A 25,603-nucleotide genomic window follows, 5' to 3' on the forward strand; every position below is an offset into this window, starting at 1 on the left:
ACTTTTTATGTAAAACACAGTTCTACTGGTTGTTCATTCTTCTACTATGACGTGAAGGACAGATGCGACAACACTTCATCCCCAAAGGACCATCAGCCTCCAGTAAAGAGACAAGCTCATGCAAGTCCACACAGGCCCACAGGTGTTTCTGCATCAAGTCCTTTCACAGTTCCTCGAGCTTCCTTCGAGTCTTCCTCTTATGTCATTTTGATCTATTTGCAAAACGATAAATGCTGAGTGGGTGAAACAGGTGGAAGGATACACACCAGTCATTACATCCTACTTTACTGTGAGAGGTACGGTCTAATGCATGGAGTAACGAGTAAACCTTATTTTAATCATCACATTAAAAGAGAAAAAAACAATTTAAATATAGTTTAATAAATGAAACGTCTCCATCAGTCAGTTTCCATAGAAGAGATGTGATCATTAGTGGAAACCTTTGGTGGTTTGATGATCGTTGAATTGAAGTTAACGTCAGTCTGGTGTCTTCTCATCACTACAGAGCAGAGAGGAATACGTCACTTCAGGATCCAGTATGTTAACGTTCCAGTGCAGCACAGTCATAGATGGTGAACACCAAGTCCTATTAGATAAAGATAAAGCGTGGGGGGTTACGTTAAACATTTGTACGTCATGTTCTAACACTCCCTGTTCTGTATTTCTAGTCTCTAATTTACTGAAATTACTTCAGTGACACTAAATTAACTCCAACTCTTTGTAGAGACATCGTGGCCTCATCTGCACCACTACTGCTGGAGCCTGACTTCAGCATCCAACATCCACTGAATGTGTTTCATAATCTGCATCATAAACCTGTTTAAGCGAAGTGAATCAGTGAGTTAAAGTCATTAAACCAGCACTTTCAACTCATCTGTTTTGAGTTTAGTTCAGTCGACCATTTACAGTGGCAAGAAAAAGTATCTGAACCATGGTTTTCTGCATTAATTTGTCATAAAATGTGATCTGATCTTCATCTAAATCAAAGATTAACAAATATAATGAGCCTGGCTGTTTGTCAGTTCGAAGGATGCCTTTGTTGTTGTTGTGCTCTTGGGGTCATTTTGACTGGCCGCCCAGGAGCTCTCAACTCTCACAGTGTCTCCATTTGTAGATTGTTTAACTGTAGACTGGTGGATTTCTAAAGTCTTTGACATCACTTTTTAACCCTCTCCAGCTTTATCTAAATCAACAATTCTTAGAGATCCTCTGAAAGTCCAATTAGCTTTTCTGAGGTCATTATTCAAAGGGGTCACATCATTTTCAATATCTTTTTGAGGCTTTTATGGTGGTTTTCAATAAAGACATGAAAGATCTGAATTCTTTTGTTTTATTACTTCAGACACATTATATTTGTTAATACTCTTGACTTAGATGAAGATCAGATCACATTTTATGACAAATCTATGCAACAAACCATGAAATTCAGGTTCAGGAAAACCTTTTCTTGCCACCGTAAATCTGAATCTCAGTTTGTACCCACCACATGTAACTGCTTTCTAGCACAAATCGACTTCCGTGGAACAGTTTGAATCAGACTGTATCACACTCCTCTTACCCCATGGCACTTCTGGGACATGATGATGAAGAGCTGCCTCAGAGTGACGCCCAGCTTCCTCACGTCTCTGGTGTAAGCGCAGCGGCGCTCTCGCAGGCCTTCCACCAGGGAGATATAGTCCCTCATTTTGTGCATCACACACGCATTCTGACGGCATGAGTAGCAATTAGTGTCCCTTTGCATGATTTAGAGAAGCTGAGGTTTGCAGTCAAAATACCACAGAAGTGTGAAAACTTACTACTATCCAGATTTTTCAAAATAGTGCGTGAATGATTAAGAAAAACACGAGTGTTTGTTTATAACAGTCGTCTTAAAAATGTTAATTCAATAGGAACGTTCAGACTCACAATAAGCGGGTTTTTGTTTGAATCATGCAGAATTCACAGTCGTACTTACATGGACATCAAGGTAGAGATTCGGCATGTGTGCCATGCAGAAACTCTGGTTGAAAAAAATATTGATGATGATGTTTTACAATGTATAGAGAAGCATAATCTTAAGCACATTTTAAATCCATCCCTACTCTGGAAACCACAGGTGTCTCAGAGTATTTGACAAAAAATCCTCATATCCAGCTCTGATCTGATATGACTGGACTAAATTAGCACATAAACAGGACACAATAACAGAACACTGGGTCAAATCTACTCTGTGTGGAGGAAACACCAACTCACAGTTTCAGGGTCCCTCTTCAGATCTGCTGCCCACTGAGTGAGGTCTCGTGCCATGGTCAGCACCTTGGTGTAGCATGTCGGTGGATAGAAAGGGTAGCTCAGCACCAGCGGCACCAAAAATGAAACGAGCAACAAGTGGTTAAAGATCGCCATGACTCGCTGACACCTCCAGCACGGACAGAGCCTTTGTTTGCTTCTGTCAACAATGCACATGCAGCCACGTCTGCAAGTGGACAGACTTTAAACACACCCCTCTGTTTTCTCCTAAACAATTATGCAACTGCAGAAGAATGACAGGTGACGACCTGCTGAGTTAGATAAGACAGACGATTCAAAACAAGTCGTTTCTGTGCAGAGATTTGAAGAGTGGACGAACATTCAGCGTGGTGTTTCTCAAATCTGGACCAGAAATTATCAAACCGCTAAAAGTTTGGATATGGAGTGTGACTTTTATCATCAATACACAATCTTTTAACTTAATTAAAAAAAAAAAATTAATGCAACTCAATGTTGTGACATTGGAGAAGAAACGTGTGCCATGAACAAAGCTAAAGTCAGTGAGAAGTATAATTAACACCACATCTCACGTTTAAGTCTTTTTATCATCAAGTAAAAAACTGTGTTCTTCCACAGTGACATTTTTTCAATAAGCTTCTGCAATGTCACAACATTTATTCAATCCAGAGCTGCATTAATTTTTTTTTTAAGGTCTTGTATCGATGATGGGACCTCCTTAGATGTCATACCAATGATTTGACTCTTCTAAAAACAGATGAACATCTTTTCCACAACCACAGGATGTGTCTTCAGACATGGAGCTACTCACTGCATCAGTTAGAGTTCAATAACTTGTTGGCTGAAAAATAATCATCCATGTAGTAATTATCTAATATGAGGCTCTTACCTATTGGGTTAAATCCAGGTTGTGACTTATTTTTGGACCGGCTGTTTATATAAAACACAGTTTTTCATGCTGCCTCTGTCTCTTTTCACCCACTAGAGGGGGCTGATGTCACACACTTTCACTCTTAACATCCCTGAGGATGATTCTTAAGCACCATGTGTGAAGGTAAAATAAACTGGACCTAACTGATGAACGATTCACTTCACAAGTGAAAAATACCTTCACTTACTAAACTAGTCCACCACCACACATGCTGAGGCCTCCTCCTGCATGTTCAGTAGGTTTACTCTGTCTCTGTCCAGGTGTGCTGTGACACCGTCATCACTCATCTTATCTAAGAGAGCAGCTCACTTCCCCCATGCTGCCAAATGCGTGATCGGGGACAGGTCTGCTTCTCAGAGATGCTTGTTACCTCTCAAAGTGTGTGTTGAGAGTTGGAGGCCTCCCCCGTCTGTACGAAGATGGATGGCCCACACCGAGTGTGTCTTGGCATGATGGAGAAGCATAGAGAGGACAAAAATGTGCAGTGTGCACTGTAAGCATATCTCTGGTCCCACAGCCCCACCACTCAGCCACTCTCCTCTCGACCTTGGCCTGTTCAATTAACGTGGGACACAGGTGACCGTGCCGTCCTTAGAGTAGATGGATGAGTTTTACAGTTAGTAGATAATGGCTGCTGAAGTTAATGTATGATTGGACAACAGGAAACTTCCCACTGCAGGAAACATATTGTGGTTTAAAATCCCTGCATGTCGTCCTTAAACAGGTTTAGAGTAACAGCGCTTGACTCACAGTAACTTTACAAAACAAAGCACGAGTTAAAAAAAAACAAAAAAAACGAGGGAATAGATGGAAAGTGAGAGTATTAGTAGAAATCTGTTTAAAAACTACTTTTAAATATTATAATATATAACAAATGGGAGTAAACAGCTGTTACTCACACAGCCATAGGATACCTGTCACCTGGATGTAGACGTGTAAGACGCCCCCTCCAAGATAAAAGCAAAACATCGCACTGGAGCAGAATTTATCATTTTGAACTTGTTTTTGTTTTGCATGTCTTTGTCTTTCTGTCTGTTGGTTAACATCACATTTTGTGTGGGTCCACAGTGTAAGAGTGGCTCCAGACCAGGGTCCCTGAGTCTGGACCTGGTAGGTCTGTTCAGTTAACCATCAATTCACAAGCATTCACTGGCTGCTTTAATAATATGCAGGTGATACTAAAACCTTGAGGCACTACATAGACTCATAACTGACCTCCAGAGACTCATCACTCCACATTATTCTCTCTGCATAATTACTGTTTCCATATAACCTTAAAGGTTGATATGAAGCAGCCGGCTCAGATCATCTATAAAGAGACTGTCCCTCACCTGGGGCCCCGTGTTGAAACAGCATCGTCCACAATGTGACTTGCAGAAGTACCTTTAAGAAAAGGGGGCATCACCTCTGGGGGGCGCTGTACTACAGCTGACGGTGCTCTGTGGAAACAGGGTACCTGTAGATATGGATAAAGTGGAGTATTATCATTTAATGCGGGCTGAGAGCTGAGTTACTGCTGTGATGGACATTCACAGGGTGCTGATACCTGGTTGTGAGTCAGTGATGTTTAACTCAACAGGAATAGTATTATTCCAAATGAGGAGGTTGAGCTGTGACTCTCCTCAAATGCATTAAGGGACACAACTTTTATTTTTTGTGATGACTCAGTGAAATCCACAGTGAGACCTCAGCCCCACAGCTACAGCGGATCATCCTGGCAGCCTGTGAGACGTGCCTCTCCAGACGCACGGCGGTAGCCAGCTCACTTCACAGGCGGCGATGTGGAGGTCAGTTCCCCGTCAGTGCGACGCGCCACGAACCCCGTTTCTGTCCCCGCTGTGCTCCTGTCCTCCACCGGCAGCTGTGGGTCTCTCTGTGCGCTCTCTGCGCGTCACGTCTCGCCGTGTGGTTCCGTTTTTCGGGTGGTAGCCTGGACGTCCCGGCGCGTCGGCCAAACACCGGACAAGTGATGCTCTGAGCGTCACTGTTGCTCCGCTGTCGCTTCGCATCTCTGCAGCAAACCCGGCTGGAAATGGTCCCATGGTCCACTAACCGGCTTCTCCCAGAGGTAGGTTCCCACAGCGGCCGTGCACGGCTGCAGAGGGTACTTTCTATTCAGCACATGTTTCTCCCATTTGATCAGAAATGGGCTCCGCGCACATCGTCCTCTGCGGGCAGCTCAGCACTGCGGCTTCCCGCACTGGTTTTTCAATATTTCATTTAGCTGAGAGGGATGTTCAGATGTGCTGTGGTGACCTTATCATGCAGTCTGACAATGGCACCCAGAAAAAGCTTTATCCTAGCGGCTGGATGTTTAAGATTACTGGAAGTTTGGCTAATAAAGCCACAAAAGCATCTAAGAACTGAGTTCATTCAGTCCTTTGGGTCAAGCTGTCATTGAGTTTAGAAGGATACAGCAGATTAAAGCTGTGATGTGAATAACTTCTCCTACTCTGAAGCTACTCCTTGACACAAAGGATGGAACTATTACAGAAATATCATAAGATGAACACGTACTCAGGCTTAAATAAAAATGCAGTGCGGGAGACCCTCCTGCCCTAAAGACGCCAACCTGACTCAATTTACAGTACCAGCCATCAGCAAACTATAACTCAGAAGCCTCCAATTTTGTTCTCTTAATGGGAAAATGGATCCTAGCATTCATCACAGGGGGGGTGCACTGTCCATGGTGCTCCTGTGGGATCATGCTGTGTTTCGAATATGAAAATTAAATAAAAGAGAAGTGACAGATGAAGGAAGGATCCTCACTCAAGTTCAAGTCATAATGAAACTAATTTCCCATCTGCTCACTAATCAACTTGTCCTCAGCACTAATCTCTGCTCTCTGACTACAGTTAGCAGCGCTTAAAATCTTATTATCTAAGAAAATGGTGTGCTGATCTTTCCACTGATCGTTAGATGCTGTTCATGTCCCAGAAGCTCTGCCTCTTTTTTCCTCTCCCCTCCCTTCCTCCTTCCCTCACTGTGCTGGTGGTGTCATGTTTTCCTGCCTCCCTTCACAGGTTAGACTCTCAGTCAACAGAGGGTCACAGCCACAAATGCATCACCCACCCTGCTGCTGGCTGGCAAGAGTCATCCATCTGCCTGAATCCATCTAAACAGCAGTGAAGACAGACAGACCACTTACACTGCCTCTGTGTGTGTGTCGGCCCCTCAGTGACTTTACTGTTCCCAAGTCCTCCACTGTGTGTGTGAGCAGTGATGTGTGTCAAGGTGGAGCGTTAAGAGGAGGACGGGACCTGTACAAGTCAGCAAATCCGACCCGGCAGCTGTGTATGTGTGACAGGGTTGAGTGGTCCAGCACGTGAGAGTGTGTGTGTGTGTGTGTGTCAGTGGGGCTAGTGTTGACCAGGCTATGAGTGCATCTCAGAGGGAGAGCTGTTCGATGCTGAGTTGAGCTAAGGGAGCAGAGCAGGACAATCTGTAAGAGGAGCAGCGATGGGGCTCGGACAGTCGAGCAAGACTCCAGTCACTGACGACACGGATGAGGGTGAGTACTAAAACATCCAGAATTCCTATTTCACTTTTCGTCATGGGTCAAATGTAATGAAAGTACACACAGGAAGCAAACTAGAAGAGACACAAGCTGTGCAGCTGCAGCCGTATCAGCTTGTTAAGGTGTCCTGACATGATTAAGTGAGCTTACATTAAACGGTTAGACTGTTTCACTCTGCCCCAGCAAAGCAAAGAGGAAAACCCCTTACTGTTGCTACAGCTGGACTTTTCCTTTTATATGTGCACGGCACTCTACATTTAGTACAAGTATAGAGTTCAAAGTTAACACATCCATGTAACTCTTATGGCTTCATGTTTATATAAAGTCGTCCTAATTGTCATTAATAACATTTGCTTCAGCATCAAAATCAAGTTGTTATTATTTGATTGGCAAACCACTTTTGGTCTGAATCCTTTTCTTTGCAACCTGAGTAGATAACACAATGTGAATTTATTGATCTGAGTCAGTCTCTGAAATTAATTCCACTCTGGCTGCACCCCAAGAACTTGAAATAAGTCACTGTTACATGAGTCAGTGATTTAGTCAGAATTAAAGTGGCTTTCCCAGGTATTTGCTTACTGTAGAGGAAATAGATGTTTCTGTGTATTAGGTGTCAGACCAACGCATTTGTAAACTTGCTAACTAGACATATATCTTTATTCATTTAACCAATTTAAAGAGATCATTTTCACATAATTTTATTTGGGGCATAGACGTGAATTTCATTATTATGTGTCAACCCGAAATTATTTTTCTCCCCGACTGTGTCAAATTACTGCATTGCATCCTCTAATGAAATCCATATCTGTGGTTTTGTATTTTTTACTGGAGGCAGCCTCTATCAAAGAGGAAATCATTACTCATGGTTAACCTTGCTGCTTAGTCATCCAGTGGGCTGTTCTGGAATAAAACAGAGAGTTAATGTAACGGTGCACCCTCTCTGACTCCTCACTCACAAAATAGCGTAGGCGATTTCACCGAGGGCAGAAAAAATAAACACACATCACTTGGAATAAAGAAGAAAGTCAGGTTCTTCTTTTGAAGAGAGATTAGACTAAAGGTTCACTAAACTACAGTAAATGTTGCTCTTCACATGATTAAAATCATCCAGTGGAAAAGTCTTTGAAGTCTTGGAAAAGACTTTCTGCAAAAAGTCCAACATGAAACCAAAAACAAGAAGTCAAAGTTATTTTTTTAATAACAGATCAGTAAAAATGAGACGTCAGCAGCATGAAGAGTCCACTTCATGCTGAATATACAGCATGCACCCACTCCTTTGAGAAGCAATAAAGATGCAAATTTTTCCACTTTATATTGAAGGTGGCTGCAAGGTGAAGTTGGACACATAAGTGGAATGTATGTTTGTCTGTTAAATCAACAGTGAGCATTAGTACATGCTGGCATTTCTGAGGTTAGCTAATGCAATGCTAATTTTCACCCACTGTTCGTGTCCAGTTTAAAAAAAACCCTGACACTTAAATATGGTTTAGATTATTTAGATTAGATCCTCTGTGAGCCTGTTTCACTTTTGATTGTTTTCTCACACGGTACTGTAGCATCAGATGAAAAAATGTTCCACTACTCATCAGACAAATTAATTTAGGAGGTACCTAAAGTAGTGGTACATACAAGACTGTACGCCCTGTTATAACATGCCTAATCACATCATGTCAAATACTAAACAACACAGACAAATATTTAGGATTTAAAGCTGAAGAATTAGTGATTTTTTTGGCCAAATCAAAACTTCTCAGTGAAGAATCTTTATTTCCAAGTTTACATCTAGATTTGCAGACTCTCTGAATACATATTTATTGTTCATACTCTAATACTAATACATAGTTGATTTATAAAGATGTGTGTGTGTGCATGACAGTGAACTCTGTCGAGACACGCTCATCTCCTCAGAGAATGGTGCCTCGCCGTACGTCGTGCAACCAGGAGACTCTGGTTAACGGACAGGACCTGTTTACCCCCGATCATGCTTTATTCACACTGCAGCAGCACATGGACCCATGGGTACTGTTTCAGTTGTCAGAGCAACAGCGTGAGCGCTGATGTTCCCATACTGGTTGGCCCTTAAGTGATTTTCAGACATCTGTGTGAGAGGTGGAAATTAGAGAAAGAAAGGAAAGGGAAGAGACGCTGTGATCACCTGTGCTGTGTGTTCATGCAACCAACTCTTTATCTTGTGGTTCTTGATTACATGTATATTTTTATATTATCAGACCACTGAAGTGCTAAAACTGATAAAGTTCTACCTGATAACCAGGCAAACACATATGATACATCAATGAATGCAGCTTTACTGATATCCAATACGACTGACTATATTCTAAAAGTTTGTCTTGTCAACAAATATCATTAAAGGCAAACTAGTGAATTAAACCAACTAAAACGAAGCAGCTTTTTGTGTGACTAACACTTGATACAGTTAATCTTATTATTCTGTTCCATCCATTGATATCCAAAAACAGTGAAACACCGTTGCCATGGAAAACTGACATGGCATTGAGTCACATTTATGTCTTATGTCTGGTTTGTTGCTTTAAAATCAGTAATCACCTGATTAAATTACAAGACATGGAAGTATATTTTGTCATCTGCCCCTCCCTGTAAAGGAAAGTCAACATCTTTGCAAATATTCACACACAGCTCAAAATGTGTAACTGTCCGGGCTTTACGTGGACCCCATACGTGCAACATGTTGCCCAATGCAGTAAAAATAGAACCACCTGTGTGTCTGCTTTTGGAGAATATGAGGTCTGCTGGGGTGGACAGACAACTTGTGGCAGACAAAGAAAGACCTAGACAGACAGAACAGTACAGTCATAGCACAACTGAACAAACGATAATTTCAATCCAATCTAATTCGCATGTGTCAATCAAATTCAAATTGACTAGCGGATGATTTTCTCCATTAGTTTAAGCCACGGGAAGGCTGTCACACGGTCATTACGCGCTCTGTTATTCGTTTGTTCATTTCGTACGGCACATTCAAAGTTCTGCTGTTAAAGTACGACTCCGTCGTCCTGCGTCTGACTCACTTTTCCGTCTTCCTCCCGTTTTGTGTGGCTGCCTCTCTTCCCCTCTCGATCACAGAGCTCTTCCCTCTCATCCACGGCCACAACTGCATCTCTGAAAAACCCATCAGAGGAGAATCTCCAAGTGGTTCAGCAGGAAAATGACCACGTTTATCTGAAGTGTGTGTCTCTGTGTGTATGTTGAGTTTATACACTGACATCTGTGTAGGTGTGTGTGTGTGTGTGTGTGTGCGTGGTATATAAAGTAGGCCTCATATGGTCCCTATCTGAGTCGGTTGTGTAAACACTCCAACACAGACAGAGTGAGAGGAGGAAGTGCCAGTGATACGTGACTAACAGAGCATAACATTAACTGTCACATCCAATAGATCGAGTGACTGCAGGCAGAATCTGAGAGTGTGTGTGTGTGTGTGCGTACGTTTGTGTCAACGCTGTACTATTGCAAGAGGGACAGGTAGTGTTTTAGGTCAGCAGTGTATGTCCAGTATGTTTATGCTTTTTGGAGAAAGCCTGGATGCTTTCTGGGTAAATGTGTGTATATATCTGTGTGTGTGTCTGGACAGATGATGCAGGTAGTGAGCAGCAGCTGTTCATTCCCTGGGGACCAGCAGAGAAGGTTGTCATGGCAGCAAGAGACAAACAGCCCCATCCAGATCCAATTGGCGATAAACGCTGCTGATAGATGGAGAGTGAGACATTAAGCTCTGGTTTAGGTTGTGTGTGTGTGATAGAATAGAGACTATGTTCAATATGTGTGCACACTGAATGAAACAAAGGCTAAAAAAGAGCTCAAATATATCTACGAAGACATTTTTGTGCCGCAGCTTATTTCAGTTGTTGCTATATAATGTCAGTGACCTGTGGTTCCCCGGAGATGTCCATCTACCACATCGTTTAAAGGAGCTCGATGCAAACCTCTCACTGCTCACAGCAAATGTAGAGTATTTATTGAAGTTATAAGATAGTTTCACCTCTTTATGTCTTCACACGGGAGACACACTTTTTTTTTTTTTTTTAGTTGTCAGTCTACCTCATTCTTATAAATATTCTCATAATGCATCGACGAAATGTCTTCAAATTTCTTTAGTTGGCACAATTCAGCACTTCTGCTTAAGGATAAATGGATTCGATTTTGGCGGTCACATGTCAAGGTCACTGTGACCTTGTAACCGTCTCTTCTCAGTAAAAATACCTGGAGGGAACATCTGGCTCAAACTCCCACTTGGACTAATGGTTGAACTAACTAGAAAATAAGTGTGGACAGACGTACATCTAAACTGCAGTTTGACTGGTTGGCCGAGGTATAAAAGCACAAGGGAGCAATTCTGACTGAAAAGCAGCAAAGAAACTAAAACGGTAATTAAAAGATAAAAAGACTGGATTTCAAGTTTAAATTAACCAAGATTTTTTCTTTCCCACAGTCAATTTCGACCACTTCCAGATCTTGAGGGCAATAGGAAAAGGAAGCTTTGGAAAGGTGAGTCCATGTTTACCAAAGAGTTGGTTTTTATCAAAATAGATAAACGCAATCAATTCCTAGAAGGGAAATTAGTTTCTTTTCCTATGCCAAAGTAAAAACACCAAAATAAACAGAAGACAGACAGAAAAACAGGCCCATGTATAAAAAGGTACTGTATGGTGTATGAAATAATATATTTACAGTTTCAGTTCATATCACAAAAACCTATCTGAAAACAACACAATTATAAATAGGCATCAAAATAAATAGATAAATATCACAAAATGAATCTAAATACATATATACCCATCTGACATGATTTTAGGCAGCTGACCGCTAAATTATCAATTCATCTATTATTTTCTACAAAATGAAAAATGAGTGTCAAAAATGTCCCAAAGCCCCAAATTCTCATGCGGCCAACACTGAAAAACGAGACGTAATTAATTTACTTTACCATGTTACATACGTTGGGTGTTTCTGCTCGGACAAATGACACATTTTCAAAATAGCTGCCAGCTATTTTATTGACTTCTTCAGTTACACACGATCCCCTTTACGTTCCTTGCAGGGGTTGTTATGAATATTAAAGCATACCCCTTCTCTGTCAACAATATTATCATATGTCTAGTAAAAGCCTCCATTTTAATTTATATGACAGCTACAGGCAGCTCTGTGGAAACAAATCTGAGGTGATAGCAGCTGTGCAGCTTCCTCTTGCTCTCAAGCCATGTAGTTTAATTCACATCAGCGCTTGCAACACATGTAAACACATGTAGTGACGCACATGCGTACACACAACACAGGACTCACACAACACTGTCCAACAACAGATAAGCAGCCTAATCACAGTAGATGGCAAGCTGTTCAATGGAAGGAGTGATGTGATCAGGGTTTGGCTGATTAACTGTGCCAGCTGGTCCACAGATCACTCTCTTAGATAGCAGTAATCACTGGCTTATTGACGCCGGTAGCACAGACAAGCACAACCACAAATGAATATGGGGTATTACATGGCTGCAAAGTGAAAATACTGTCCATTCTCAGACACACCAGTTTGATTTATAAAACTACGAAGATTGCATCAGGTGTTTTAATCTAAATTTTGCTGTCTCTCACATCACAGTTGTGCTTTTTTCCTTCCACTCGAGTACACCGAGTTCCATTTAGAAGTATTTAGATGCAATTTTGAAAGCATTCCACGCTGACATGCACTAGCACTGCTAATGAATTCTAAAATGCTGTCTCCCATCTTAATGCTTACTGGTGTGAAAAGTTTAATGCCTTAAGAGAGGATTACATTTGTGATCGTGGAGATTAACAAGAGTTGGAGGTTTCCTTCCAACCTTGTTATACAGACAACAATATAACTGCTGCAGTTATGTTAGTAACACTGTCATGCAATAAACGTTAAACAAACATGGATGAATGATGGGAGACTACCGTCTTCTCTCTTTTGGATATTCATCACACTGGCAGTGAGGGATCACACATTGTATGGAAAATATGGTTGGAGAAAGCACAATATCATTATTTTTTAAAGCTTTGAAATATGCAACAGAGCACTAACTGAATACTTAAATGGATTTAACCTTATGTGATTTTTATCAGGTCTGCATTGTGCAGAAGAAGGACACGAAGAAGATGTACGCCATGAAGTACATGAACAAGCTAAAATGTGTGGAGAGGAACGAAGTGAGGAACGTCCTCAAAGAGCTGCAGATCATGCAGAACCTTGAGCATCCATTCCTGGTCAACTTCTGGTAAGCCACCACGCCGCAGCAGATAACTAATGTGTGGTTGTGTTTTTTTGTGAATGAGCAAATCTCTGGGTCATTACTTACTTAAAGAAAGCGGAGAGGTCTTTAACAAAGTAAATACCTCTATTCCTTAAATATGTGTATAAAAAGCTGCTGTGTGAGATCTCACACCATGTAAAAGATTTCTACTTGAGCAAATTAGTTATTACTGTCAGTCAAAACAGCCATTTGAATGATTCCTTAGTGAACTCAGTGTGAGCCTTTTAATTTGTATGCTTATTGTGCCCTATCCATTAAATCAGTGAATGCACACTCATACAGAAAGAGCATCACCCATTAGAAAAAAGCCTTTCACACAGTCTAAGACTGAGTGTGCAGATGCATGCAGAAAGGTGTTGACCACTGGAGAACACTCACAAGCCTCCATCCACATTTCACCCTTTGAAGCTGCTAAAAGGAAAACGTAGTTTGCTCACTGATCCAAGCTCGGCTTTTATGGGCACGATTCTTCTCTTGGCAGCTTCTTGTTTGCCTCACCACATTTGGGGGTTGAGGAAGTCTTTTCCTCAACACTGTACAAGCTGATTCAAACTGTGACTGCTAATCTAACATGACTCATCAGGTACGTTTAAGCAACTTGTTCATCATAATTTGAAAGCCTGAGCACGGGAATCGTAGTTTTGAGATGCCTGATAATTACGGCTTGTTAACTTTCCATCTAAACGGCCTCATTAATTCTTGATAAGCGCTCCAATTCTGCAACATCTGAGAGGAAGCCATCTTGGTTTTCTGTGAAGCAGAATGGCAGAGAGGAGAGCATGACTGTCTAAAGATGAAGAGTAACAGCCACAGTCCCTGTTTTTATATAGCATTATTCATTACTTCTCCTTTTGCTTTACAAATTTAGTTACTCTTTCTGAATTATGCAGCCCCCCTATAAAAAAATCAGTGGATTGAGATAATGTGACTCTCTACCCTTTCTCCTTGTCCCACCTTTGCTATCCTCTCTTCACCCTCTTCCCTTTTCTTCTATTTAAATTCTATGTCTTTCTGAAACCGCTGCTCTGGGAAAATCAATTACTGTCTTTTTAATACTAATTTGAGGGAAACAGAATGAAATCCCCGTACTGTGGGAATGGATAAGGGGAGACTGAAGAGAAACTAGCCACAGTAGAGAGAGAAGGTAGAGAGTAAGATCAACAAAGGAGCAGAGAGAAGTGCAGCATACAGATTCATCAGACAAACAATGCCAGCGCTAGCCTTCCTGCTTGATTGCATGCTGTGCTGGACAAAAAAAAAAAAAAAGAAAAAGTTGGAGCGTTAATGCCTTTGGCAGCGTAAACCCCCCTGTGGTGGGGGTGATTTCCTCTAGAGATGTGCTTGGGTCAGCGCTGTGGCTACTTGCCTACTCTGTCTCTCCGTCTCTCTCTTGCTGCGTTGAGATGGCGTAGGTTATGACTGTCCTGAGGTAAGCGCTCAAGGTCAGAGATGGGGAGAGATTACCTGCTGGCTGCACTGAGCCAGCTACAGCACAGGCTTTGTTCTCTGACTGTCCCCTGGTCTATACTATCATCTCTCTTCGCTGTCCTCTTTTCATTCACCTCTCTTCTCCTCCTCCTCCTCCTCCTCCTACACCACCTGCTTCACTTCTTTATCTGTCCTCTTCCTGTCACTGCACTTGCTACAGGGCATAACCTCAGGTGCCTGTCTGTGCAGCTTAGCAACAACGCACTTGAATGAGTTATTTTTCCTCCACGTAGACTATTCAATAAAACAAAGAATCTTAACCTCTGGCATTAATGTGTGGTCGGTTGTATGGTCAGTTTATTGATGTGCCAGCACTGATGTCTTTGCCTGCACTGCACTACTGGGCTGCATGTCCTCCTGTGTCAGGGAAGCCCTAATTACAGTAGTGCTGCACTGCTATGACACAAATGCCAGGGATCGACTCGTGCTGTTTTCAGAGATCGACAGAGAGAATGAGAGCATCAGATGCAGCTGTATTCAGCTTTCAGTCTTCTTGCCTTTTTAACTGCAGATTTTACAGTTAATTTATTTATTGACGGAGAAAATGTCACAAAAGAAAAATTACTCCCAATTACCTGCTTGCCTGTTTGGCGTAATGGATGTTTCGAGCACAGACTGTGCAATGTGTTCTCGGTAAGTAGCACATTTGTTTAGGGCGTCAAAGCAGAAGGAAAACTGCCGTGCAATAATATATTCCCACACTGTATATAATGTACTTTAAGTTGTTGACGTCATTTAAAATTCTAGAAATGCTATAAAATACCTGATTAAATTATTACAATTCTTCCTTCCTATGATAACGCCATTGTGCTGTATTTAAAGATTTAATGGTTGGCTAATTAGCTGCACATTTCTAGAAAGTAAAAATGATAATAGATTGTTAAAAATAGTGCTGTCAAGCTACTACAAAAACAAATCTAATTGATTACATGCTCTGTGATTAATTAATCTAAATTAATCACAGAGCATGTTGGTGTTATAAGTATTTAAAAATATACAAATTCAAACAGAATGTCTGTTTTACTGCTAAATGGTTTTTGTTGAGCTAAAAGATGAGAGATCACGTTGTGTTGGCCGGGTGTCAGACCACACCCCCAGTTCTGATGGTGTGACGGGAGGTGCAGATGCCTCTCTAACGTAAAGAATAGATCTGTAGTGAAATTAATACTGAAGTAATAACTCATTTCAGACACAGTGTTAATGTACAAACCAGCTCTGTTGGTCCATATGATGAAGGGGCTGAAATGATGCAGCACCCTCAGCCACTATACTTCCTATAGATTGTTTTGCTATTTACCCTATCCCTATCTCACTCATACTGATAAACTAGCTAATATACTCGGCCTCCATCACTCTACACAATATACTGTGCCCTGCTTTAGTTGGCCCGATGTTTAGTTTTGGGTGCATTAGTAAATCACTGCTCTCCACATCTTCCTAGAGCTGACGTTTGCTCAGCATCGACTACGTTTCATTAGTTTTTCCATTTATTTTTGTGTTTTCTTATTCTCGACGCACCGGATCAAAGGGCATGGGCTGCGATTTGTCAGTGTTAACACATTATTTCAACAATCCTAGTTGAAAAATGATTTCATAATTTTAATATTTGACCGGAAATATAAGGGCTTTCTAGAATTCTGGATTGTTTTTGTATCGTCATGGATTGTATGGCTTCAGGTTTTAACAAAGCATTTCACAGCTAAATCTGCTTTTAACAAAGTCTATGGGACGTTGCTATCCATAACATCTTCCAAAACCATCTAACCTAACAAATACAGCTATGATGTAACATCCTATTATGAAATGCATTAAATGTGTAACTGTTAAAGGAAAAATGCATCAACAAAAGTATGAGCATAAAAGATTTACTTGCTTCAGGGACACACCCTTTTGTTTAGTTATGTAATCTTACTAATGCATTTCATTTCCATGCAGAGCAAAACATTGTTACTTCCCATTCATGTACACTTTTCCTCAGAAAACCTAACAATGACACAATGTTCCACGAAGGCACTGACTCCTCCGAGCATCCTAATCTCAAACGCCTCGAACATCAGACATCTTGTACCGTACAGGAGTACAGCCTGCTTACATAAGCCTAATTTTGAATGAAGCTAAGATGAGTTCAATTTTAGTCTCCAACGTGTAAGTAATAGTAAGGTTTGCTTGTATTTGAGATACATACTGCATCCTTGTTTCACTAACAACACTGCAGGCGCTGCTGAACAGTAGTATGCAGACAGTCAGCATGTCAAGGTGACCTTGTGAAATGGAAGATCATAGAATAACAAAATATCCAGATGAAGTACTGTTAGTAGCATAAAGTAAAAAACTCTATCAAATCTTAATCGAAATAAAAGTAAAACGTAGTTCTTTTAATTGCTAATTTGCTAAAATATAATTCATTTGGTTTCCTGACCCTTTATAAAGGATGTGTGTTCGTATTCTTGCATGAAGGTGCACTGCCTTGGTGCCCATGAGGCGTTAGACACCGACTGATGAGGGCTGTCACTCAAAGAGAAGTGTTGGGAGATTGGAGGAAGGTCGGAGGGCTGTCGGCTTCGTTCCAACATGTCACAGTCTGAAAGGTTGCCTGGCTGTGTCCGTTTCAGCATAGGGCTTCTGTTGGATGTTGTGCGTCTAATCACATGGTAATTATAACACCTTGTGCTGAACAACAAATTCGTAATTAGTCATTTTATTACTGAAATTCACACTTGTGTTTTTTCTGCTGTGGACATTCTTTAGATAAGACAAGGACGAGGATGACAAGTACTAGAAACCAAGTATAATGCGTATTTCATCATGAAAGACAAGATTACAGCAGCATTAGTATTATTCTGTTTAACATGTGTCTTAAGTTTTACCTTGAAAGAAGGTAAAAAAATATTTTTGTAAGGACACGCTGCCATTAGCTTCTGAGCCCCCGTGGTTTGTCGAGACTTCCATTACTGGAGTGGCCTCGGGTGCCTCTGCCTCTAAAAGCTCTGTGCAGGAACCTCTCCCATCAGACCGACTGCCTGGAGGCCACCGAGAGGTCACATTGAAATCCATGTGTATCAGAGCAGATATGGACACTGAAAGAAGGGGAGCGATGCGACGGAAGTACAAGAGAGACTGACTGAATAAGGACAAGAGAGAACAAGCAAGCTTGGGAGGAAGGTGGCTTGATGCCAGAACCACTAATGGAAATCTGCAGCATAATGCACAGGTGCCAATCTGGAGTTTTAATGCAGGTCTCTATAAAAATTGCTGGTTGCCACACCAAGTAACAGCTGTTAACTGATGCTATAGAGCTTGCTCTTTCTATTCTGTTGCAGCCTATTTCAGCCTATTGCAACTGTAAAATGTTAAGAGTTGCAAATACAACGTTGAAAGAAAAACCAAAAACCTACTGGTTGATTAGTTTCCACTTCATAATTGTACGCCATTTTGTTCTTTCCATCTCCATTACTGTAAAACATGGCCCATTAAGTCTTGAAATAAGCTTGCATGTTTTGTTTTTAAAGCACATGTCCATAATTCAGTTGTGCAAACTACCATCCGTCCATCCAGTGTCTTTGCGTATACAGAATCAGGCCACAGTAGTGCTGAACTCTGTTCAGCAGCGTAATCCAGACATCCCTTTCCAGCTCCTCCTGGAGGATCCCACAGCATTTCAAATGAGATATATAATCTCACAAGCATGTTCTTGCTTGTATGTACCCGGAAACCCTCAATGGAAGGCACACAGGAGTTATCCTGATAAGATGCCCAAACAATCTCAACCTTCTAATGTGAAGAGTAGTACGAGTTTATGACCCAGAGCGTACCTGTGACAAACAACTTAATGAGTACCATTTTTAATTCATTTTGACAGCAGTGGCAGCAGGCCAGTGGAGACTTCATTCAAATTCAAAAACCTTCCTAGCACCATGTCGGCATGTCAGGGATGGAGAGAAGGGGCAGGCTTGGTTCTAGAGGAAGCAGAGGTTTTATTGTCAAGAAACAAATGTCAGCTTGTAGAGATATAGGAGATAATTCTGAAATAGCCTAAAATAGAAAGCTCAATTAGCACCAGGTCAGTCAGCCCCAGAGGGATGTTGCTGATTTACAGCTTTAATATACACAACAAATTGTAGGTATAGCACAAGAAAATTATTAGGTGCAATAATGCTTTCTTATGCAGACAGTCAAGTGCTGAAGCAATTAAAACGCTTTTTGTTGACTGTATATATAAAACGGAACTATGTACTGTACGTGTATTTGTGTACATGTATTTGAGCTCATGTCTATGCTGTGCATTTCATACAATAAAGTTTTAAGGAGTGTAATAAAGGATAATTGGATCATATAACAAGCTGCTGAATGGCAGTAAGTGGGTCTGGGTACATGTGTGTCTTCGTGTTACAGTAATCAGTGTGTACTGTATGTGGCTCAATATGTGTACAACCCCGTCAGGCTGTCGGCCCCATTTATGGCAGCTTTGTTCCACAGCAACCATGAGATTGCAGTGAGCTACTCAGTCTTGTTTGCTTTGAAGACCGAACAACTTCCCCCCAACAGTGTTGGCTAAGCCCTTTGAGTTTTACCACCCTGGCTTTCTGAATGGAATACAGAAAACATGGAAACCTCAGCCAGGTGTGAGAGCTGGTTTTCTACTCCAGTAAACTGATTTCACTGAGCTCTCAAGGGTCCTATCGATTGACTTAATGGACTTGGTTTCCCACTCCAACAACAACCCAACCTCCTAACCAAAGCTTTGACCAAACATCAGTTTGGCACAGCTGAGGCCAACGATGAGCATTTAGCACAAGAATTAACCAAAGTTTGACGATAACCACCTCAAAGGAAAAACTCATAGAAAGATTATGTTGCCCAAGCCTTTAAATGAAAAGACACCAAAGTCTTAAATTAGAAATGTGCCCATAAAGTGGTTTTATCATAATTCCTGTTTCGAGTTTTTCAACACTGGAGCTCTGCTGATACTCACCGACTCTGACTAACCCAGTCAGAACAATCAACATAAGGAATTACTGATGAAACGGGTGTGAAGTGATTCTCATTGTGCACATTGTGCACAATACCACGAACACCATGAAATAAATAAACTGGTGTTACCCTGAACAAAGCCAGTTTTTCTGCCAGGAAAAAGACAATTAAGTCCAGTTTGTGTTTCCTAAATGCTTGTGACAGCAGCCTCTTGGACCTTAACTAACTCAGCTGTGTTTGAGGTATTTACACTGCACATTTATGTGTGTGTGTGTGTGTGTGTGTGTGTGTGTGTGTGTGTGATAGAGAGTCACTGAGGTAAAGTGAAAGAGAGAAAAGGCCGATGAGAAAGGAGAGAATGAGAGACAAAGACATTTAATCAAATGATTAATAGACAGAGTAAATGGAATCCATTGAGTAAATGCAGAGGCTTTCCAGCTCCACGCTTCTAACGGAGAAGCTTGTTTTCCTTGGGTTGGTTCAGTTTTCAGCAGCTTTTCTTCTTAATTCTGGTGTCAAATATTGGCTCATTAGTATTTTACACAAGTTGAGTGTTGCTTTTTTTTCTTCTTAAAAACACACTTTTTGTGGGTCTCACAGTTCTGAAATGTTGACTTACTATTAGCTTTGTTAGATTTTCCCTAATAACCATGTACAAGCATTTCTGTAGTAAAATGAAAGCTTCAAACTGACTGACTGGTCTTTTATGTACAATGCATATGTACAATTACACAGAAGAGAAGCACTGTAGGTGATTGCAGTTGTAGTTGAGTGTATGGTTCTATGAACTCAGTCAGAGACGTGTCTATCCCAAAAATTACAAATCCTGTATCAAAGGGGAACACTGCTTTGATATTTAAGAGAATGTGATGTTAATATGACACCTTTTTGATCGGTGGTTCCCTTCTCTGTGCCAGACTCAAGTGTCAAATCATTTTCCAGCACCCGCGCTCTCATATGCTTGTACGCATACGCATTGATCAACCCTGTCACTTGAGTTATCACTGTCTCACATCTAATGGCAGCAGCTGGAACTTGAATTTTTTAAGTCTCTCTACACTTCCCAGGAAACTCCTTTTGCTTTTAAGTAATTTAGTTTCCCTATTCATGAAGCTCCAGCTGTGATTCTTGCTTTATGCAGGATTAAAAGGATTTTAATATTCAGCATTTGGAAGAAGGTGTCACACTGAACAAATTAAAGAAACTGTGCACTGCTTCATACAAGTTTTGTTATCTAAGGGGATAAAATTTTAAAAACCAATCACCTCTATTTAACACTGACTGAAAAATATGCAAATTGTTTAAACATAATCAAAGCAACCAAATAACCAAAAGGTTGTTGACTTAGTTTAGCAAACTTAATGCAAAGATTTAAATAAACATGAACATGTTTATCTTGGTGCTTTAAACACTGTAACTGTACCAACAACCAATAATAAGCTTAGCGACCTGGTGCGACTAATCATCGCTTCTTGTCTAAATGAAGAAGAACAATACAGAACAAAACTCAGTCCAGTAGTGAAGAAGTGTTTCTACTGTATGTGTTGATGTGCTGTGCTGTGATTTTTGCCACTTTAAGTTGTTAACGTATGCGTATACGTCTCTTTGTGACTCTGGCAAATGTGTATCGTCAGGACAGATATCTCACAGATAGTCTTTCCACACTCTGAAGCGGTTAGCAATCAGTTGTTAAGTGGTCTCAGCATTATCTGAGTCTTAGCAGACAGTTTGGAGTCAGCTCAATCAATCGCCATCCATCCAACACAGAAAAGCCCCAAAGAGAAAGAGAGTTAACCGACGTGGCAAAAAGCTACTCTCAGTCATTGACCACAGAGTTTGAGCCAAGGTGGTCTCTGAGGAGAAATATCTCCCAGTATAAACCCTCGTCAACAATGGAACCATCCAGAATGAGGGATACACAAACACTTGGGAAGAGTGATGGTATTCTTCAGTTTTATGGTGGATTTTAACTTGCAGATATAGGGTGTTGCACAGTACACCAAGCAAGGCCTCAGGCGAGCCAGAAAATGTTGGCAGGTGCCATTTTTTAAAATATAATATTTGCATAAATTAGTTTCTTGTGGGAGAGAAACTACTTATCTCATCATTTAGATGATGGAAAAAGTGTGGCTTGGATGGTCGACATGTAAAATCAGTGATGATTTGTGCAACAGCGGGCTGCACGCTGATACAGGCTTCCTGTAGAAGTCAGTGCTTGATGAAGGAATGAATAAATGGGACGACCAAAAGTACGGGAGCATTCCAGCCAGGCAACCTTTAAACACTAAGAAAACTGAGGAATTTCCAAATGCTATGCACAGTATGTACTAAACAGCATAAGCTAATACTTGTGGGCACAGAAAAAAATATTTAAATCAAATTTCATTCGTGAAAAAAAAAAAGAAAGCTACATTTCCTGCTACTTTGACACTTTCTCTGTTAGAAACAGCTAAGCAGACAGTTCAGCCTTCCTGCCAAATTCTTAGACCACAGACTGACATAAGGAATATTTAATAGGTGTAATGATCTGCTTAAATGAAATGGCAAGACACTTAGCCTGTGTGATGGAAAACCTGCTCACCCTAAAGGGAAACAGAAGCAGGGCGGGAAGTCATCAGAGCAGACAGTGTTGCTGAATAGGTGCAGAATTCTGCTCAGCAATCAAGCTACAATTCAAGACTTTCATAGAGTCACTGGTGGTGGGATAGAAGATGTACACATGCTCAATAATGTCATGTACTTCATTTCATGTAAAAAAAAAAAAAAAAAAAGCCAGTATAATCTGTTTGCTGATCACTAATGTAATCACAAAAGAGATTATGTTTTCTCTGTGTTGACTGTCCTCGTTTGCTTTTTGCTCTAGAAAGCAACAAGAACATTAAGAAGCCACTAAAGTGCAGATTTTATGAAAAATGTTTTTTTTTTTTTAATATGCAGATGATGGTTTATTTACGGTGTGAGGTTCTTTACTAAACAACACAGTGCAGTTTTTCTGCACTTTTCTTTACAATTTGTATTGATGATTTTTATTTTTGTTTATTTAAAATAATGTCAGGTACACTGTGGGTAGTACACAGTACACGTACATGTGGAGCTGAAAACCTCAGTTTTGTAGTTCTTAAAAATAACATTAGTCTCTGTTGGCATCGACACTCAAATTTGTAATGGTGAGCATTAAAAAGATAGAGTAGAGAAGAAGAACCCTAAAAAGGTTTTAATATACACTTAAGAGTACAAAAAGTTCAGTATAAACACTCCTGTCTCTTAATTATTATAGATGAAAAAGGATTTTCTTTGCATGTTAATCATGACTCAGCTGATATGCCAGTGCTCCTCCCGCAATGTGAAAGAGGCTGATTAGTGTTTTTCTTCTGTTTGGTTTAAGTCATAAAAAGCAGGGCAGACTTTACCCTCAAAGACCCTGGGAGATCATGGGGTTAAAACACTGATGGGTAATTGCATCAAATCGTTTGTTCTTGTCAAAACCTTTCCTCTCGAGGTTTTACATGCTGTATGATGCAGGCTGATTTGCCTGAGGAGCACAAGTCGACATGAGTTGAGTTTGCACTTGTTATCCTCTTTTATTGCTGACGAGTTTACAAGTGTTGTATATTCACCGTTGCAGCAAAGTCAGAGAAGAAACCTGAGACAACTCAACAGGGTTCCCCCACCTAAAAATAAAAGTTCAGTTGTGCTATTTTCATCTTTTAGGAACCATTCCTATACCTGTTGATTCATGGAAAACATGCAAGTCTTATTTGTGGCTGTCACTTCGCACTCTACTTATTCTCACTATTCATTTCCTTCCTCCTTTTCACCTGCACCTTATATTTATATTTATTCATATTTACATATTCCTTCCTTCCTGCCTTCCTTCCTTCCTCCCTTTTTTGCATTTACCCAACTCTCTTTTTCCAAATCTCCTCTGGCCTTGTCACACCTCACTCCTGCTCGTCTTTCCCTGCAGGTATTCCTTCCAGGATGAGGAGGACATGTTTATGGTGGTAGACTTGCTTCTAGGAGGAGACCTGCGCTACCACCTCCAGCAAAATGTCCACTTCTCAGAGAGCACAGTCAAATTCTACATCTGTGAATTGGCCTTGGCTTTGGGATACCTCCGCACAAAGCACATCATACACAGGTCAGTAGTTTCCTTGTAATCTTTTTTCTCTGGATCCTTTTAATGCAGTTTAATAAATTATTTGTTTGTAATGCAGAGAAGAATGTTCTGAGCCCAGCCACTAAATAACATGAGAGAAATAGTATGGCTATTTCTCTTTCCATACATTTCTCCCTTATGTCTCTCCGCATTGTGTTCCCAACCACCCCTGAGCATTAAGTTCTCCAGTGTTCTTTTCTCCTTGGCTGTCCACTTGCATATTATTTTCTAATATGACTGCTCCACCACTGTGCAGAAAGGTCAAACTGTCTTGACATGAGGGTTACACCTGACACAACAGTTTACCCTGAGCTGCAGACTATGACCATCATGAAATGCACCAGCTCTGTTTATACTGCTTCATCAACTGTAGGACTTTAATTTAGAAAAAGCAGGTTAAGTGCTTTTTAGGCAGAAATATCTGCTGCTATGGCAGAGCCACAGACTGAAAGACATGGCTACAGCCCAGTGTTAGTGCTGTCCTGTTACAGTCATTGGTGCAGCATAAAAAAAACACTGAATACACTGAGTAAGGTTAAAAACGGGCCCTCTTTTTTGATTTGCTTATCCATTAACATTACATTAATAATAATATAAATAATTTCTGATTGTAACAAACACATATCGTAATACATATATTTGCTGTCACTTTGCAGTCCTGTGAGTGTCATTGTTAACTTAAAAAGAAAAACAGAGGTTGCCAACGTTGGTGGTTACACAGAGTGTGGGATTTTACTCCAGTGTGCAGGACTCAGTGGCAGAAAAAAAACTTAAAGGTTTAAAGCAAAGACCACTATTAATATAAACTCAAAACCTCCCATGTTTTATTGGTAAGTATTTGGTGAATATAAGATTATCATGGTAATGTACTAATGGGTTTGAGGAGTGGAAATGTACATTCAGGAATTCATTCAAAATGTTGGCTGTTGGTTTTTTTAATCACCTGCTAGAACAATACGATCTGTGAGCAACGATTACAAACTTTGACTAAATCCATCATTATAAGTCAGACTATCTGCTCTTGTGTTATGACATGATGGCTTATTATAAGACTTGTTTAAAGCAAATCAAAGCTCAGCAGACATAGAGACAACTCCCCTAAAGACCACTGAAGGATACAAATCACAACACTGATTTGACCTTTTATTTGCACTTACTGTACTGTAAGTACTACTTTCTCTACTCTCTACTACACTTAGTACCTAGAACAGCCCATGAGTAGTACTGATGTCCAAATTCTCTCCACAGCTTAGAATTACTCCTCCACTCTGGTGAGTGAGCAGAGAGGTAAACATAGAAAGAGAAGCGTTCCCAGATCATGACTAAAAGGAATGTTCACTGTGATGGAGAACACTAATTTATCAACACCCCCAGATAACAAATTACGCTATTTAACTTTAAGTCGATAACTTGCCCTTGTCCTTGCTCTTAGACCACCACAGAAGAGAGAGACAAATGCAATGGATTATTAATTTGATAATCAATTCAAGCCATAGAGGATATGAATATTTAAATGATGTTTTCTATTTTAGTGTTGAGAGGACAGACTTGCCACTTGATGTGCAGGTGTTGGGGGCGTTTGTTTAGATGGAATCAACATCTTTTCAATCTGCATTCATTAGCTTCAAATAGGAAGAGGAGCTGAAAGTAACTCTCAGCTCATCTCTATGGAAATTGAATACGTAATTTCCTCCCTCAGATTTGGACATGCCGACTTTGGTATGATGGGTGAATACATTTAAAGCCTTCCGAATGTGTCTGTGTGCACGCGCACAACTGTGTATATGTGTGTAATTGAGATGTACACATTCTCCTTCCGTTGGTCTTGGATGATTTTGATCATAGTGAGGGGAGTAATGATGATAATGACATTAATCACATGCAACATGATGTTACAATAACAAGTCTGATCATGACTGTGACAGAGTAGGTTTAGCACTGGTTTGGTTTTGGATGACTGTAAGCACTGGCTTATGAGAAACTTTTAA

At 40.6% G+C, this 25,603-nt stretch overlaps 2 protein-coding genes across 3 annotated transcripts in view; one reads left to right on the forward strand and one right to left on the reverse strand.

Moving 5' to 3' along the window:
* Window positions 1-399: 399 nt before the first annotated feature.
* Window positions 400-2,421, reverse strand: LOC113169168 (cytokine-like protein 1). The gene is made up of 4 exons (XM_026370354.1): window positions 2,233-2,421; window positions 1,955-1,999; window positions 1,559-1,705; window positions 400-586 (listed from the first exon to the last, which is right to left on the reverse strand). The coding sequence occupies exons 1-4, from the start codon at window positions 2,383-2,385 to the stop codon at window positions 542-544; spliced, it is 390 nt and encodes a 129-aa protein (XP_026226139.1). The 5' UTR covers window positions 2,386-2,421; the 3' UTR covers window positions 400-541.
* A 3,906-nt stretch (window positions 2,422-6,327) lies between these two features.
* stk32a (serine/threonine kinase 32A) overlaps window positions 6,328-25,603 on the forward strand; it is a 50,309-nt gene continuing 31,033 nt past the window's right edge. For both annotated transcript variants that reach the window (XM_026370352.1, XM_026370353.1), the window contains exons 1-4: window positions 6,328-6,689; window positions 11,161-11,216; window positions 12,810-12,961; window positions 23,424-23,597. In XM_026370352.1, coding sequence (XP_026226137.1) covers window positions 6,638-6,689; window positions 11,161-11,216; window positions 12,810-12,961; window positions 23,424-23,597 — 434 coding nt within the window. In that variant the 5' untranslated portion in view covers window positions 6,328-6,637. The remainder of the gene's footprint in view (window positions 6,690-11,160; window positions 11,217-12,809; window positions 12,962-23,423; window positions 23,598-25,603) is intronic.

Source organism: Anabas testudineus, chromosome 14 (assembly GCF_900324465.2).
Source record: "Anabas testudineus chromosome 14, fAnaTes1.2, whole genome shotgun sequence".
Classification (NCBI taxonomy): Eukaryota; Metazoa; Chordata; class Actinopteri; order Anabantiformes; family Anabantidae; genus Anabas; species Anabas testudineus.